Here is a 19,718-nt window from a genome sequence, read left to right on the forward strand (position 1 = left end):
GACTGAAAATTGTAGGTAATAATCATACTATTATATAAAAGTTCTAACTATTATGTGTTTCATCAAAATCGATTATAAACAAGGGTAGATTCTTAACTACCATTAACGGAAAAGTTTTGAATGTTTTTCGTTCGTTTAAATTATCAAATAAATATTACTTTTTGATGAATTAGATTTTTTTTTAAATAAATCTCAACTTTTTTCGAATTCTGCGTAGTTCGATATTCGTAAAAATAATATTATTCGCTTGATAACTCAAAGGAATAAAAAAACCCAAAAGTTTCTGTTAACGGAGGCTAGAAAACTTATTATTTATAATAGATACGATTTTGATATGATTATTACCTACAATTTTTATTCCGTTATCCTCATCAGAAGGAAAATTATTTGAAAAAATATCAAAATGATAGAAACCTTTTGGGGGGGCCATATCTCAGTATTGGTGCACCGCCGGATCAATGTGAATGGGAACTTTTTTACTATTTTTAGTCATATTCTCACTTCCTCAAGTTTTGTACCAACTTTTTCAAACACCCTGTATAGCGCACCTATAGAGCAAGGCTCTAAATTTTTGCGTGTAAAAATGCTGTACTCGGCAGATGAGGCTACAAGTGAAAATTCCTAAGTACTATTTAGGGCATCATTACTATAGTTCGCCATAACTAATTATTTTAACCAAAACATCTAGTAGAATTTATACATCCCCGACCATCTCTCAAATGTTTTTAGTCATCAAATTAATATAACTAATTTCTATGCGAACTCCACAGTAATTTACAATGTATGTTTTTTAAATGAACAAAACTTTATCCTTTAAACGTTGTATCAGAATCTATACCAGGTGCGGCTTATACTGCCAAAAACTTTCTGGAAACTTTTATAAAACTCATAAGTTCTCATTGTTCCTCCCATAAGCGCAAGTACGGAAGCTGTAAAAGGCTGATCCGACGTTATTTTATCGGGTAAATTTAACAAAAATTATTGGCATTGTTTTGAATTTTTAACCGAGGCAGCTCCTTTGTCCTCCTAATCTAAAAGTCAAGTAGAGAGAATGTAAAAATTTAATTTGTTTTAATGAATAATGAGGCCACTGTGTGGTGGGCACTTATTAAATGTCACTACAAACCCCTAAGGTGTGCGTATAATGTATCCGCGATAAAAAGAAATAAAAATAACAACAGAAAACAGGTTTTGGGAGGGCTAGCAAGACGGCAGACCCGGTATTAATTAAAGCTTTCTCTACGCCATAATCCAATTTTTTTTTCTCACGTGTTAACTATAGTTTCTCTTCGGAAATATGGTAAATCTCTCGAAAGACAAGGAATTATGTCGGGAATTCTAGAGAGAAATCGAAAGGACTCTCGAATCTTCTAATTGATTTCAATGTAGCCAAGGCTATGTCATAACTCAGGCTTTTTGGCGCTATAATTTATCTTAATGTAAACAAGCATTAATAACGGCAAAATTACATTTCGTGCCTATAATTCCCTTTGACCTTTTCGTAGTATCGCCCACGCAATACGCGACTCCCCATTCATCCAGACACACACAGTACAAAAGCATCGGCATTGCACCCAGTTTCCAGTTTTATTCCAGACAGATAAGGCAGCGGTCGTGTTTAGATAGCGTAGGTTGTAGATCGTAGAGTTCGCAAATATTTAATTTTAGTCTCATCAATTTGAACACCTGTTTTAAGCTTAGAGTTACTGGTGAGTTTGCCGACGAAATGCGGTGGGTCATACTTCATAAAGTTATGTCAGCGTTAAATTTGTTTCAGATCTCGAGAAGAATAAAATGGGGGACAATAAAGAACCGACCCTAAAATGAGCTCCACGAAATCCGAGAGGAAAAGAGGATGCGTTCGACCTCCTCACTTCGATATATTGTAAGTACGTTTTGTAGGAAGTGTGGGTAATTATTTCCCTTAAGGTAGACGGGCGTTTTGTAATAAATTGCAGGACATAACCCAATACCATGCATAATCCCAGTAATAAAAAAGAAAAGGGCGGGTGAATTAAAAGCTTTTACGATCCAAAAAATAACCCTGAAATAACTAATAGAATGGGGCCTTGAGTTCTCACTCAACGATAAAACCCATTCTGAATTATAAATTCCACTTACTCTTACATTATCCTTGAAAAGTAATTCCAATTTCAGCTTTAAAGCTCGTTTCCATACGATGACCCACTTAACTTGATTTTTTTTGTATCCTCGGGATAATGAGGATATTAATATTCAAAGCGCAATTTTTGCAACGTTGGGAACTTTATTCCATAAGCGGGGCAAGATCTTATTTCTTAACCGCGATTCAAGAAAATTTTCCAAATATTAAATTAAACTGAAGTCATCAGATTATGGAGCGCGAGAGTTCAATGAAAAGAAATTGAAGACGCACTCCTTATCTCTGATAAATGGGCTGAGCCTCGATTCCTACTAGCTACTTATTACTAATGATCCATGTTAATTAAAAAAAAAAAAGGATTCGCCTAATAAGGTGTCGTTAATTTGTAGTCTTTCTCTTTTTCCATATAAATTCAACTTTTTTCCCGTCCGTCGCCATTAGTGCGGGATAAAATATCTATTTTGGTTTAATATTTCAATTCGATTCTAATCTAAATACCACAGTTTTCTAGTTCAAACAGAAATTCACTCATGTTTTTCTTTTCCCAGATGGCTCCCAAAAGCAGCAATCCGATCCGTCGAGGGCGATCCATCGGACTGCATCCTCGTCGTTGGAGTCTCACGGCCCAGAATGGCCCTTGCCGTCCTTATTGTTATGCTACTTTCCTTGTTTCTCACGTTTCATATTATTTACGACAGTGCCCTTAGCAGTCTGCACAAAAACCAACAGCAACACGTACTGGAGAACCACAGGCCGCCTCTTTTCCTCCTCTCTAGGAAGCTCTATCCTGTAGCAGCGAGAAGGTTACCACAGGTAACAGTTTGTATTTTGTTTGATTCATTAATAATATTTATTAACAATCTACGGATGTTACACGTCAATTGGTAACCATTGGTGCAAATAGCATTCTCCAAAAATTCATAGGTCCGGAAATATACAAGGTGTTGAAAGTCACAAAATTTGAATGATTTTTTTCGCCGTTATTCTGAAGATATGTAGGGTTGGGGACTTAATGTTTTTAAAGTTATGTTTTTTAGGCGAAGAATGCGATAGATGTTACAATTTCCACGTTGCATTATCAAAACATCATGTCCGTTAACTGGATTTTTCTCGAAACTGGAAGAAATACCGAAATGAAACAAAAATACATAATTAATAGAAAAATGATTGCTCTGTCAAGTTTTAAATCAAATTTCTTATAGGGTAAAAACTTATTAATTGTAAATGTGACTAAAATTGGTTAAAAAAAGGACCCCCTAAGGTCAGTAGGAAAATATCTTATTTGTCACCGAAAAAACATAACTTTTCATTGTGGGTTATTGTTTCACTGTTTACTTCATGAAGCTAAAAACGATAAAAACCTTTTTCGTAATTTTGTGACTCTAAATTGTTTGTCCGCCTGAAATTTAATAAACTGTACGTGTGGTATTTCAATCAATTACATCATGTAGTCAATATGTACCAGGTGTCCAGGCAAATCCTGGACATAGGAGATTAACATGCGAAATCAGTGTTTATTTTTTTGCGCCTGCACGGTTTATCTAACTGAAAAACTTTTAAATAGAATTCGTACTCTTTAAGATCGGCCAATTAAAAAATTTGAATCTCCCGCGTAACCGTTCAAGGTCACGATTTGTCAGAGACAAGGTCAAAATTAAATAAACACAAAGTCCTGATTTTAACCAATCGTAACCTTGAACTGTTACACGGGACATTCACATTTCTCAAATTTGGAGGCGTTTTGAGCCAATGTAGCTCTAATTAGACGATTGAAACAACTGGGAAAAAGTGGTCAGCTTTAAGCACTATAACCTCCGCGTATAAGTTTATCGATTGGAAAATCCATACAAGCACAAATAAATATAAATTGATTTGCCTCGTTAAACTCCTATGTTCCGAGTTCGCCCGAACACCCGGTATATTATCCTTTATAAACTGAAAAAAATATACAGGGTGTCCCACAAGTGTTTCATTATATTTCAGTGTGTAATATTACATTGAAAAATAATATGACTCCCTATATAAACCATATTCCAATAATGCTTCATTAAGAAGATACAGGGTGTTAAACTTTACTTAAAAAATCTAACTTTTATTGATATATTCAAAACCGTTTGAGATATGTAAGTGAAATTTGGCATGTTTTGAGAGTTAATGTAGACGCATTTATTTATGCAAAAGGGCTATTTTTCGTTTCACCAGTGACGTGCGTACGGACACCTCTCAGCACATTTTTAAAGAAAAACATGGTGCGCCACTGCTTTTTATCAAAATAAAAATTATTTTTAGAAGTTTAATTTCATTTAGAAGAAAAATGCTCACTTGACTCTTTTTCGTCCGACGTATCGTTTGCCAGTAAAAAATTGAATACCGTCTATATGCACGATATTCTCTAAATGATTTTAATAATATTAAGTTTGTTTTAAATATTATTAATTTGCTATAACATTATAGAAATTGTTCAAATTGGTGGCCATTTTGTTCAATACATAATTGAGCTCGCCTGTTCATTAATACTCTGATACGTTGAAATATTCCAGGTATGTTTTAAGTTTAACACCCTGTATCTTCTTAATGAAGCATTATTGGAATATGGTTTATATAGGGAGTCATATTATTTTTCAATGTACTATTACCCACTGAAATATAATGAAACACTTGTGGGACACCCTGTATATCGCTCTCGTATCGTCGAAAACAGAGATATGGGAGGTTCCGGTAATGAATACAAAAATGTTTATGATTTTCTTCTATTTTACAAACTTGTTAATTGAGAAGGGGCCTCGAGGCACCCTAATGACTTTCTATCATAACATATTAGGTCGTGTAGTATGAAATGAGTAGAATTGAATTGAAATTTTAGTCATATTTTTTTCATATGAAATGTTTTTATTGTCAATCGAAATATGCACCACCTTTATCAATACACTTCTGCCATTTAACGGGAAGTTCATTGATTCCCCTGCTGTAAAAGCCTGCAGGCCGGGAGTCGATAAACTCGTGGAAAGCAGCTTTGACAGCCCCGTCGGAGTTGGATGTTTTCCCTACCAAGAAGTTATCCAAATTTTGAAAGAAATGGTAATCAGTGGGTGCTAAGTCGGGTGAATATGGTGGATGACGAAGAGTTTCCAATTCCAACTCTTGTTGCTTGGCCAAGGTTACTTGTGCGGTGTGTGGCCGAGCGTTGTCGTGCAACAATAGCGGTGCGTTTCGATTGACTAATCTTGTCTGCTTAACCGTCAGTTGCCTCATCATTTCGGTCAGTCGTCGGCAGTAGACATCAGCCGTAACCGATTTACCAGGTTTCATGAAGCTGTGATGGATGACACCTGCGTTGGACCACCGAACGGACACCATAACCTTCTTTTGATGAAGATTTTTTTTCGCACAATGTTTTGGTGATTCATCTTGATCCAACCACTGCGATGAACATCTGGTATTGTCATATAGGATCCATTTCTCATCACAAGTAACAATCCGATTCAAAAATGGATCGTTATTATACCGGCACAACAAAGAAACACAAGCTTCGAGACGTCGTTCTTTCTGTATGTCACTCAACTCATGCGGTACCCACTTGTCCAGCTTCTTCACCTCACCAATTTCAGCCAAATGAGTCAATATGGTTTTTTTGGTTACACTGAATATTCACGAAAATTCGAACGCACTTTGACGTGGATTCGCTTCCACCACGGCTTTCAGATGATCGTTGTTCACTTGAGTTTCAGGTCATCCACGTGGTTCATTTGTTAAGTCAAAATTGCGAGAACGAAATTTCATGAACCAACGAGATACTGTTTGCTGTGAAGTGACTTCAGTACCAAACACATCATTAATATTGCAAGCAGTCTGAGCTGTTGTGGTTCCACGGTGGAACTCATATTTCATGAACACACGAATTTCACTATTTTGGATGGCTGCACAAAAATTTTTATAAAAATAAAAGTTTTCAATAAATTTTAACACTTTAAACTCTGATCGAAAGAGGAAGAATGTGCCTTTTCCACATAAAAAAGTCAAGTCCAAATATGGATTTAGAGTGAAGTTATTCGCAGTTGAATGTGGCATTTCGAGAATCTACTCATTTCATACTACACGACCTAATATTTTCATTAATTCTCCAAAAAAAATCGAAAAAAAAAGTCACTATCTTAATTCCGAACAGAGGCGTGCTACGCTTTTGCTAGGAATAAAAACATATTTAAGTAATTTCCAATTTTCGAAATGGAAGTACAGGAGCTAGAAGAATTTTGATATCAGAATTTAATACCTAGCTTGATGCTTTGTCTTTGAAGTTTTGCGTATCATAAGTAATGATATTCTTCGCTTATATAGCGAGTATTGTCATATTAATCGAAAGATCTTTCTCGCATGATGTGTGTGTGTGTGTCATTTGCTAATGGGATTTCAAGAGGATTGTGAGGCTCTCTTTTAGTAGAATATATCTCGACCCGGGTAAAAATATTTGCAGCAATAACGGGTGCAATGAAAAATTTTAAAACGAAGTATCTTGAAGCAGATCCTCAGTTGCGACCAATTCTTATGTAACATTATTTATTATGATACGAATTTAGGTGAGGCATGAAACACCCATTGAACTCTTGATGAACTTAGGGACCGCGACTATAAATCAGCAATATGATTACTATTCCAGTTCTCTGGCAATTTAATTTTGATTAAGCATTAGTGCGAATAGCAGGTCAAGCTGAAATCAAGACTGAATGTGCCCATTCCATGTACGTGTGCATTCCTGCAAGCTAGAACTATTGTTAAATACACTAATTTAATGCAGAAGAACGCAACGTTAATAACCTGAACTAACTTAAGATTTTGATACATTATTTGGAATTTTCCAAAGTAATTTCCTCCAGGTATTGACAAATGTGATTGTTTTTACTCAATCGAGTTCCATATTCACTTTTCAGTAACATATTCCATAATCTTACCCGGTAATTCGTCCACAAAACGTCATATAAGTACCTAGATAAGTTTTAAGAGCTTCACCCTGCTTTTGTCGAAGAAAACTGGAAGTCATATAAAGTTTTATCATGCAAATGGAACGTCTAGAGTCAAGTAATTTATTGCAAAGCTTAAGCTTAAGACTCTGTTCTATTGATATTATAGTCGAGTATTACTAATACATATTGTTTCCTCCAAGTTGGGTGCTTACAGTTCGAGTGCAAGGAACTTTCATGCCTTTCATGCGCCCTCTCTAATGCCACTTTCCAGACTTAATTTAGATAACCTTTCAGGCAATTATCATGGGGGTTCGGAAATGTGGAACAAGAGCTTTGCTGGAGATGCTCTACCTTCATCCGAAAGTTCAAAAAGCTGCAGGTGAAGTGCATTTTTTTGATAGAGATGAGAACTACAACAAGGGTTTAGAATGGTACCGCATGCAGATGCCTCATTCCTACTATGGTCAGATTACCATCGAGAAGAGTCCCAGTTATTTCGTGACTCCAGAGGTGAGTTTTTCGCCTGTAATATTTTTCCCAAATTAACGGAAAAACTGATAGTCGATAAGGTCTAGGGGTTCATATAATAATTGGACGTATATGACCTTTCAAGGGTTGTTTATTATTTACGGTGAATGACGAGCTGAATATGTCAATTTCCGGCAGCAGTTATTGATATAAAGGTTAAATTGGTTGAAATTGGAAAAATTCCGAAATATGTATCTGTTTAGATGACCTTTTTGTGTTCGAAAACTAATGCTTTTAGACTGATATTAATTGATTTATAATCTGTTTACTCGAAAATTGTGCATAAATTATTAAGTAACGTTATTTTTTTAACCGATTTTAAGTAAAATAAAAGTATTTCTAGTAATTGCAAAGAACAGAAATACCTGAAGGTCAATAGCTCGCCTCTACTTGTAGAAGCAAATATTCAAATAAATAATAAATAAATAAAACTAATTCTGTCAAGAAGAAGATTCCTATGTGTTTTTAACAAATATATCGGCTAGCAAATAGCCGCTAGATACATCTTGAAAAACTGTTTTTGGCCTCTCTTTTCTCACTTCTATGCCTCCTCCTATGCTTTTCCTCACAACGACATATAGCTCGCCCAAGTTAACTTTGTGGGTGAAGGAATAAAGCATTGGATGCGCAGTAAACAGGTAAGCGGTTCGAAGGGTACGGTATTCCGAAAGAATTTAACGCAATTTTACTTCAACTTATGCGTGCGTGTAAAAATTTACAAAAATCTTAATTTGCGGAAAAAGGGAGATATTTTTAAATACATATTTCAACATAAAGGATTTCATGGGCAAAACCGCGAAGATGTTGCACACGTGTTGCATTTTATAAGACGCAAAGCTGAACAGACTAGATCGTTGAAATCACTTGATAAGTTTCAAGAACGAGTTGCTATGGCATTAGTGAGAGTCTTTAAACCATTTTGAAGATTTCTGTAAAAATTAGAGGCATAAAAAATGGAGAATCTTCTACGTTTTTGAGTCCTAAAAAGCGAGAACGAACGAAATCCAAATCGATCCTAGACGATTGCGATACCCAGTGTGCTAAGAAGACTCATTATACATTTCTACTTATAAGAAAAGAAAGTTCCAACGTTGAGCCGTATCCATAAAAAGTTTAAAGAAGATTACAATTATTCGGGACGTTGTGAAAGTGTCAGAGAGATTATACGACCTGTGGGATTTAGGTGGCGAAAAACGAAAAGAAACAGAAAATTGTTAATGGAAAAGCCAGAGACTCAAAGTATCAGATTCGGTGATTTGATACGTATAACTCAATATCGTAATGAGAACCGCCCAATCATTTATATGGACGAAACCTTTATATGTACATTCTTCCAATACTCACAATAAAACTTGGAGCGATAATTCTAATGAAGGTCTACATAATCCAATTTCTAAAGGCCAACGATTAATTATTGTTAATGCAGTTGAAAATGGTTTTGTGTCAAATACATATTTGAAATTTAGGTCCAATCAGAAATCAGAAGATTATTATGACGACATGAACTGTAATAATTATACAAAGTGGATGGAAGAAACGTTAATCCCTAATCTGTTTCCAAAGAGCGTTCCTGTCATCGATAATGCCTCATACCATAATGTTCAATCTAATAAAGTACTAACTATGAGTTCAAGGAAAGTTGAAATGTTGAAATAGTTGCAAGAGAAAAATATTTCTTGTAATAACGAATTGACGAAAATAGAACTCTATAATGTGATTAAACTTCGTAAACATCGATACAAAACATATAAAATTGATAAATTTTTGACGGAAAAAGAACGTACAGTATTAAGATTACCTCCATACCATCTAGAACTTAATCCGATGGAACAAGTGTGAGCAGCAATGAAACAATATGATAGTGAAAGAAACGTTTAAGTGGTAACAAGTTCACGCATATTGTAGTCTAGTTAATGAGTGGATATCGTATTATGAACATGCAAAAAAATGGAAAGGTTTTACTTCGAGGTCGCTCCACCTCTTCATATTGTTACAGGACAATTAATTATACGTTTATCAAAAAACGGCAACGGTGACAATAATTATAGTGATGAAACCGATAGCATTAAGCCTGAAAATAGCTTAGATACCGATTAATTGCATATATAGTAGTGGTCAAAATTATAGCAACTTTTTAAAATTTCAAATAATTTAGACTTAACGGCCTAAATTCAAAATAGGTTTTGAAAATATGATTCTACAATGACTGTTGACGATAGAAGTATATAACGACAAAACAATAATAATTTGTATACAAACATAAAAAAATATATTCATTTCGGCCTGAATAAAAATATAGCAACTTTTCCAAAATAATTATAAAGAGCAATAAAATTTCAACAAATTACAAAAGAATTGTTCAATAATTAATATTTTGTATCATACCCTCGCTGCTGAATAACTTCGGCACATATTCGTGGCATTGAATTTATTAAATTGTTGATGTAATTGTTATCGCTACCCTTCCAGGCTTCTCGAAGTGCCTGAAATAAATCCTGTAAATTGGAATATGTATTATTCCGAATTTCATTATTCACATATTTCCACAAATTTTCTATGGGATTGAGATCGGGAGATTGCGATGGCCAAGCAAGAACTTCTATCCTTTTCTCTCTAAACCATTCTGAAACAAGTTTCGTTTTACGTTTGGGGTCGTTATCTTGTTGGAAAATGCTTCTTAGCGGCATGGTTTCTTCAAGATATGGTTCTAAATGATTCCTGAAAATATCTCGGTACATGAACCGATCCATGCGACCTTCTATTTTGTGAAGCGGACCAATACCAAAACCAGAGAAACAACCCCAAACCATAATCGAACCTCCTCCATGTTTTACGGTTGGTAAAACAAACTTTTTTTGCAACTCTGCGCCTTTGGGTGGTCTAACGTATGATGGGCCATCACTTTTAAATAAATTAAATTTGGATTCATCGCTGAAAACTACCAATTTCCACTCTTCAGATGTCCAGTGTTGGTAATTCTGCGCAAACTGAAGTCGGGTTTTCACGTTCTTCTTAGACAGCAATGGTTTTTTCACTGGTCGCCTACCACATAATCCATTTTCCACTAATCTTCTTCTTATGGTCTTGGAACTGATATGAGCTAGGCCCGTTTTCTCTAAATGTGATTTTAAATGAGTGGATGATAGAAATGGATTTTGTGACACATTCGAATGATCCATTTATCAGTTCTTTTTGTAGTTTTCCTTGTGCGTCCTGAATTTTTTTCAGCTGCTTCACTTCCTGTTTGTCTGAATTTGTAAATAATTCGAGATACAATTGATTTATGCACACCCAAACTCTTCACAATTTCGATTTACCGTTCGCCACTTTTATACCGCTCAATGATAATTTTCCTGATCTTGTTTTACCTTGACCCATAATGAAAATCGTTGATTTAATTTAGAATATAAAACGTGTTTAAACACACAAATCTGTAAATCAAGTGAAATTTTAAAATTCCAAGAGTTGCGATATTTTTGTCCGGTATTGAAGAAATATTTTTGATAGCTTCTTATAGGAATTGTTGATATTTTAGTTGGATGCACTTTAAACATCAACGGTTGTGGAAGATTAATAATGAAAAAACGAATATTGGGTTTAGTCGAATAGATATATTTTATTTAAAATTTTTATAAGTTGCTATAATTATGACCGCTACTGTATATAATAAATATGTAATAAAATATACAGGGTGGGGCACCAAGAGCACCTCAGAGTATTACGTCCTTATTAATAATTTGATCGAAAATTGTTTTTAGAGGTGTATGTAGGACCTTACAAGGTACATTTTAAAAATATTTTCATTTATACAGGGTGTATATAAAAAAAGATACATCTCAAACATATGTTTTTTTTTTTAATGGGACACCCTATATTTTATTACATATTTGGAATTATAAGAAGAAAATAGTGCAAGTTTTTATAAAACACATTGGGTCTAAAACAATTGCTTCTCGAGAAATTTTAGAAAATATAAAAATGCAAGAGTTAAGAAAAATGGTTTTTGCTAGGTGAAATGAGTTACTTGGCTATTATTTTTTTACTATTACTTCTTAAGTACAAACTAATCTTCAAACTAGAATGAATTATTTACTAAACTGATATACAGGGTAAGCAAAAAGAGTGGTCGAATTTTACTCCCTTATAATTTAGCATAATTTTCTTATTTCAAATGGAATATATACATTTTTATGTATTACTTAGAATCACTAATTAATTCCCTTTCAATTGATACTACAGTGTTCTATACCTATCTTTTACCGTTTTCCCATAATATGAAATTTTATTTAATTTTCAATAATAACATCAAATATATTTATATATTATATGTATTTCTTCCAATAATTCTACAAGTCTATTTTCAATAAAGTCTTTGAACACTTGTCCAGTTAAATTGTCTTCAAAAAAGTAAGGTCCTATAACGGAAATATTTAAAATTCCACCCCACACATTAAGGAACCATCTATGCTGTCGATCGACTGTGCGGAAAACTAATGGCTTTTCATCAGCATAATAATGGAAATTATGCCAATTTACTAAGTCATTGTTATGAATAGTCGACTCATCCGAAAATAGAAGGTAATCCAAAAAACTGTCATTTTGTGCACATTTTTCCAAAACAAAATGAAAAAAGTCAATTCGTGCTTGATAATCAGTTTCATATAATTCTTGATGTAACCGTATATGATAAGGATGAAATTTGAAACTTTTTGCAATCCTTCAGACTGTCCTTCTACTTAAACCCAGCTGTATTATTTAATGTTATTATTGAAAATTAAATAAAATTTCATATTATGGAAAAACGGTAAAAGATAGGTATAGAACACTGTAGTATCAATTGAAAGGGAATTAATTAGTGATTCTAAGTAATACATAAAAATGTATATATTCCATTTGAAATAAGAAAATTATGCTAAATTATAAGGGAGTAAAATTCGACCACTCTTTTTGCTTACCCTGTATATCAGTTTAGTAAATAATTCATTCTAGTTTGAAGATTAGTTTGTAGTTAAGAAGTAATAGTAAAAAATAATAGCCAAGTAACTCATTTCACCTAGCAAAAACCATTTTTCTTAACTATTGTATTTTTATATTTTCTAAAATTTCTCGAGAAGCAATTGTTTTAGACCCAATGTGTTTTATAAAAACTTGCACTATTTTCTTCTTATAATTCCAAATATGTAATAAAATATAGGGTGTCCCATTAAAAAAAAACATATGTTTGAGATGTATCTTTTTTTATATACACCCTGTATAAATGAAAATATTTTTAAAATTTACCTTATAAGGTCCTACATACACCTCTAAAAACAATTTTCGATCAAATTATTAATAAGGACGTAATACCCCGAGGCGCTCTTGGTGCTCCACCCTGTATAATAGAATATATTATATAAAACTTTTGTAAGCTTTTTTATAGAATGTCATATTTTTAAATAGACATTTTGTAAATAAATATATATTACATAGGCACCTCAACAGTACCTGAGTTACATAGCGATCTGCGTTATTCTGTGCTCATCTTCATTTCATCCCATCTTATCTGACATATTATCCTGTGCAAAGACGCCCGACGCCATGGACAAGTGGAGCCCATTAGGGCCCAGCGAGAAGGGACAAAATGAAACCGCCCTTACTTTTCACTTTTACGATAGACTCTACGTCGTTCCATATTTTTAATATTTTAGTGTCACGTCGTTCTCGCCGATGCGTCCTCTGTCAGTGCGCGCATCATTTCACCAACAAAGTTAATTTGGATGAGCTATACATAGTTTATCGTTAAATTGTCCTGTTATACAGGGTGTTATTTAAGTACGTGGCCAAACTTCAAGGGACGATGCCTTAAGTGATTTTAAGACGAAAAGTTTATATATAAAAAGATATAAACATAAGTATAAAAGTAAAAATATAAGTCCGGTAATGCTTCGTTCTCAAGGCACAAGGTGCAAACTTTTCTAAAAACATGTTTTTTTGGCAAACATTTGAATAAATCTTTTAAAGATTTTGTTGAAATTTGGCCGTGTTGTTTATGATTGTTATTGTTATTTATGGGTCACTGACTTCTTTAACTTATATATTTTTTCGCATTAAGTACAGTCATGGTTACCCACGTCACCGGATTTAAATCCGTTAGATTTTTCCTTTCGGGCCATGTAAAGTCCTTCGTTTATAGAACTCCGGCCAACACTGAAGAAGAATTGATCCAACGGATACGGGTTTCGTGTAATCGGATAAAATATATGCCGGGAATATTTCAACGTGTTCGGCAATCGATGTTAAAACGAGCTAATGCTTGCATTCAAGTTAAAAGAGGACATTTTCAGCAAGTATTGTAAGTTTCGTGTTACTTATTGCAAAATGTTTTTTTACTAATAAAATTGTATATTGTTTGTTTAAAGACAGTTTTAATAAAACGCTTTTCTTGTTTGACCTTTCTTAAATTTCCGACGTTATCCCTGTATACGCCACTACCAAAAAGAGACAAAAAATTCCTTAGTACTACATTACGAACTATCATCAAGTTTTAACGTCACATTAGTTTACGTCTTCTTGTTTTTTAGAAGTTTTTTCCAATATGTAACTATTAAAAAAAAAGTTGACACCCCGTATATTGAACAATCTGAACACCAGTTACCGGACATATGTTAACTCAAAGAATCACCCCTTGAAATTTGGCCATGTACTTCTATAATACTCTGTATTTTTCATAATTTAATGCGCCATGATATGCATTTTGTATATCGACTTTAAAATATGTTTATGGTTATCTGAGGTCGACTGCCAATATTTTAAGTTTCTTTACAAAATAAATAAATTTTCACTTCAGGTCCCTGAAAGGATTCGAGCAATGAACTCTAGCGTTAAGCTCCTTCTAATCGTTCGTGAACCAGTGACACGAGCTATCTCTGACTACACTCAGCTACGAGCCAATGCAGCCACATCCTCACCTACAGCTTTGCCAACACCCCAACCAAAATCCTTCGAGCAACTAGTCTTACATCCCAACGGATCAGTCAATGAAGCTTATCGGCCATTGTCAATTAGCACTTACCACCAGTACCTCCATAGATGGCTGGAGGTCTTCCCGAGAGAGCAACTGCTGGTAGTCAACGGTGATCTGCTAATCGAAGATCCGGTTCCTCAGTTACAGAAAATTGAACGATTTTTAGGATTAGAACCGAAAATTGGTAGTCACAACTTCTATTTTAATGAAACCAAGGGGTTCTTCTGTTTGAGGAACGAGACTTCAGATCGATGCTTAAGAGAAACCAAAGGTAGGAGACATCCCAGAGTTGACCCTCACGTGGTGTCGAGACTTAGGACGTATTTTGGAGAGCATAATCAAAAGTTTTATGAATTGATTGGAGAGGACTTGGGGTGGCCGGAAGATTAACAGTTCTATTTTCATATAGAAAATTGCGTGATATTATTAAATAAATAGTTTTGATGGGGACGCTTTAGATACGTTGGATTTATATTTATTTTAAGAGTAGATAGCGTTAATTGGATACAAATTTTGCTGTTGTTAGCTCTTTTTTGAGAGAAATTCTTCCTTGACCATTTTATAGCGGTTTAAACATGTCTGCAAAGATTTTATGTCCGATTTGATTATTATTATAGGATCTTTATGATACTATTTTACGGCCATAAACGAATTTACCATAATTCGAGTACACTAAAACAGTACAGTGAACGATTCACATTATCATCATATTACAGTCTCCTTGCGATCGGATCAAATATTTTAACAATCATTTTCTATTGCTTATTCATATTAGCGAGCATGATCAAACAATACACAACTCATGTTCTTTATTTGACCCTATTTGACGCTGTTCTCATTCGACCTGACGATGTCCCGAGCGATGTTGTAAATTATCCATAAAGCAGGTACCATCTGTGTTTACTGCGGAACTGACTGGATGTTGACTGATTAACATAAATTTCTTTTAGCAGGTAATTAAGGTATTTTAATTTAGAGTAAAAAGTTAAATTGTTGGTAAATTTACATAAAATCGGACATAAAACGTTGTATGTAATGCTTGCGTACTGCTGTTTTATTCGAGTGATGCGGATTCGCTCGCAAATAATTCATCAAATAAAATTTTACATTATGTACCCATTACATACATGACTATTATCGCTCAAGTCGACTATTTTTATAGAGCTTGTTTAAATAATTAATTTCTCTTGTTTGATAAGTAAATTTTATATGGAGCACAAGTATAGAAAGCGAGATATCCAACATCTCCTTAGTTCACTGTATAAAAGAGTATGTACATGATTCAAATACCATACTACATATCATACACTATATCGATATACATATCAATACCAGAAACATATCGTCTTTTGTGAGAGATATACATATTCTATTAAGTAATTATATATAAAACAAATAAGAAATTTATATTAGCATAAGGGTGTATTTTAGACAATATTATAGCTGGGGTAAGTGTCGAGTGAATGTTATTGTGCTTTTATTAGGCTGAATTAAATTCTATGCAATTGTTGTTAATACTTATCATTGATAATGTATAAAAAATGAAATTTCCATATGCCATGGATTAATGACACTCTGCTTTAAGAAGCTAAAGCAGACGGGTGTATGTTTTATTAATATTTTAGCGTTAAACCAACAAGATCATAACAAAGTATAAGTAAAGTAAAGTCACGTGGACCCACTTTGAACTTGATCATATTGATCAGTGCCTTATTTATAATTTGTAAAATCCATGTTGGAAATTACGATTACGAGACCCGACGTGTTATCTTATTGAGAATTTCGCACTAATCAGATCCTGCAAATACCTATTCGCTTGTATCTAAAGATGTTATCAACAAAACCATATTATTAACCAAGCAAAATTAATGCAATGGGGTTTCTATACGATAAGCTAAAGGCGACTTTTCATACAGGCAGTCCTGATACTCATGAGAATATTACCTTTAATGTGATTTGCTATTTATAGGTGCAAATATTTCCATTTCTCCTTACTAAATATTTAAAGCTAAAGCAGGTACAAATATTTTATTACTTACATGTTAAATTTATTTTGGCCTTGCAAGAGAGATTCTCGAATTTAGTCTAGAAATATAAATTTATATGGAATTTTTGTTAGTTTCCAAAAAAAAACACATTACCTTAATAGCGATCTCCAAGCCATGTTCCAACAAGAAAGGACACTAATTTCGGATCGTGGGAAAAAGTGTCAATGTGTATAAATATAGTATAGTTGTGACTTATATTTAGTACACATATTTCTGAAAATCTGGAAGAGGTGGTTCGCTTTCTTGGAACCTACTGAAATTTTAAAGTTTTTAGACTTTTTTCATTTCATCGTGGGATCCAAAAATTTATCATATTATATTAAAACACATACGTTCGACTCACTTTACCAGTCACTAAGACAGGAAAACTGTTTTTTGCCCAAAGTGTTCAAATAAAATTGTGAATGCGACTGTAAATGACGAAGTCGTCTGAATTATTAACAAGAAATTTCTGTTTTCGTTCTCTTCGCCTTCACTGTTTTACAAAGTTTCGACTTGGAGCTAAGGACAAAGTTTTTCCCCTATTACTTAATTTTTATATTCAAGCTGTACATACATTGAAACCTCGAAGTTCGAAGTTTCTCAGTAATACACAAACAGCACTGCTGGAAATGAAGAAATCAAATAAAAAACAAATCTTCATTTTCCACAATCTAACTCTCTATAGAGGAGGGTGTATTTTAACGTACGTTTTCAAGTGATACGTCTTTAAATTTAGACTAAAAATTAACATTACGCAGTTGATTTGACCAGCAGTTTAGTTCCGAAAGATGATTTCTCACATGCCTGCATGAAAAATGCAAAGTCCAAAAAGGTACATTCTTATAACATGTCGTGAATGTAAAATTGTTGTGTGGGATCAAACTCCTATAAATAACGCCAAAAATCTTGGACTCCGAATTGTTTTTTATTAGGATAATAATAAGCTAAAATAATCAAGCTTTCATTTAAAGCTGAAACTTGCGAATTATAAGCATAATGAACCAGTTTAGAGTGGGTTCCAAAAACCCCTGTTAGTTTAACTGAAGAGACACATGGTAGCTTTTTGTCAGTGAAATTATAATTTAACTGCTCTTAACTACTGATGTGAAAAATGTGCCGTGTGTTTTTCATATGTTTGAATGATATATCAACCCCATCGAAAATTTTTTTTAGAATGTCTTATTTTTATCTTCTGCGATATGCAGTGGACTTTGTCTGGATGTCTGCGAAGCCTACCACGAATTTAAGCAATTTTCTTTGTCAAAAGTCGGGGATAAAAACGATTATAATGCTTTCACAAGAGTTCCAGTAACGGGTCCAAGACTTGTGCCGTATGTTTATTTTGAATATTACACGTAGCGACCACTTAAGACGCTAAAGGTACCTATTTCTAACTATTTTTATCCTCACCATACACTAATAAACTAAACCAAATTAGCTCAGATATTTTATAAAAGAAGCAATATTATTTTACCTACCTACATTAAGGATATGTTATTTAATATAAGTCTAGAAAATTGTCCACGAAATCATTATGGCAACGCAAATAGCACACCATCACCACGACACTAAATACATTAGAACATATCAAAGATGAGAAAAATACATATCAAAATTGTGATTCACAGATTGTAAAATATTTGTACATAAATGGTTTCATATAAATGTCTATTAGCAAAGTTTTGTAAATGTAAATAGTCGTTTTGTTTGTGAATGGAACTACTACTTTGTGATCGTTACATTAAATGTAGGTGATAAATTTACGTATAGTTAATAAGAGATAAACAGATAGGGGGAAATAGCCACAAGATCTTTGTTTTGTCTATAGGAACGTCCAGAATGTTGCAAAACAAAAATAAATCTTCGCTGAATAAGACATTGGAATAGAAATTGCTATTTCCGCATTTATCCCATAAGCAGATCAATTTTTCTAGTAATATCGACCTTCTATAACATTTAACTTTACATCACTATTTATTCGTATTTACTAAAAATATAATATAAATATTTTGCAAAAAATATATCTCTTTCTAGACTAACTGAATCTAACTGTATGTGAACTTTACCTGCGTGTCGTTATGTTTTATGTATATTTTAAGCCCCTACTTTAGTGCAAAAATAACTGCTAAAATAGCTGTTGGTAGGTAGATGTTGGTTTTATAATTTTTTTTTACATTTTTATTGTAATTTGTAAATTTTTTTCTCTTAGGTTTTGCTGTCGTGCCCTAAATAGACCAATATATGTGTTTTTAAAGAAGTTTTTAGGTACTATGAAGTGGAATATTGTTTAAAATTGCCAAAAAAATATCCTAAGAAATACAAATTTCACTGACTACAAATTCAAATGATTTTTGAGTATAAATTGATCTTCTAATTAAAATTTATTAAGTTTTGTATATTTAAGTAATATAATAATTAATGGACCTGTTAAGAGTCAAAACGATTACGACGTAACAAAACATATCAAGCTGTACAAAAAACTAAATGAAGACTGTTTACCTAAATTAGATCATATTTATAAAGCATTAATTTCTTAAATCCATATTAAAGTATTAACTTGTATGTGCTAGAATCTAACGTAGAGTTTCTGTACCTACTCAAATCCCTGCCTCATTTTCCCGGTTACAAACAATAAATGTAAAAAAACCACCGGTTGTTAATTTAAGATAAAACTTTATATAGTCCATTTAGTTAGGAAAAATAACACTGTTATATTGTAAACACCAAAAACCATAGCTACTAGAAAGTTTTCGCTAGGTGATAATCTCACTTTGTTTTTATAGAAAATTGCGCAAAATTCTTCAAAAGCAAACCTACTTTTAACTATTCTCTTACATATCCTTGAAAGACGTACGTAATGGCAAGCAATTATTGTCTTTTTCAAACTGCAGTTTTTTAAATAAATGTTAACGCAATAATTTTTGTAAGTCTCATAAATTTGTCATTTGAAAAATAATTATTTTTACCCAAGTTATATGTAAAATTTTGAGTAAATAAATGTTACAAATTTTTTTTGATTTTGATTGGATTTATCGTGGGTCACAGGTACAACTACCCCCGCATCACAACCTCAAAAG

The 19,718-nt window shown here is 33.2% G+C and overlaps 1 protein-coding gene across 2 annotated transcripts in view; it reads left to right on the forward strand.

The window, feature by feature from the left end:
* Positions 1–19,652, forward strand: part of Hs3st-A (Heparan sulfate 3-O sulfotransferase-A) — a 100,018-nt gene extending 80,366 nt beyond the window's left edge. For both annotated transcript variants that reach the window (XM_066288600.1, XM_066288516.1), the window contains 4 exons: positions 1,778–1,885; positions 2,671–2,935; positions 7,375–7,590; positions 14,435–19,652. In XM_066288600.1, coding sequence (XP_066144697.1) covers positions 1,824–1,885; positions 2,671–2,935; positions 7,375–7,590; positions 14,435–15,001 — 1,110 coding nt within the window. In that variant the 5' untranslated portion in view covers positions 1,778–1,823 and the 3' untranslated portion in view covers positions 15,002–19,652. The remainder of the gene's footprint in view (positions 1–1,777; positions 1,886–2,670; positions 2,936–7,374; positions 7,591–14,434) is intronic.
* Positions 19,653–19,718: the final 66 nt, after the last annotated feature.

The sequence above is a fragment of the Euwallacea fornicatus genome, chromosome 1 (assembly GCF_040115645.1).
Source record: "Euwallacea fornicatus isolate EFF26 chromosome 1, ASM4011564v1, whole genome shotgun sequence".
NCBI classification, from domain to species: domain Eukaryota; kingdom Metazoa; phylum Arthropoda; class Insecta; order Coleoptera; family Curculionidae; genus Euwallacea; species Euwallacea fornicatus.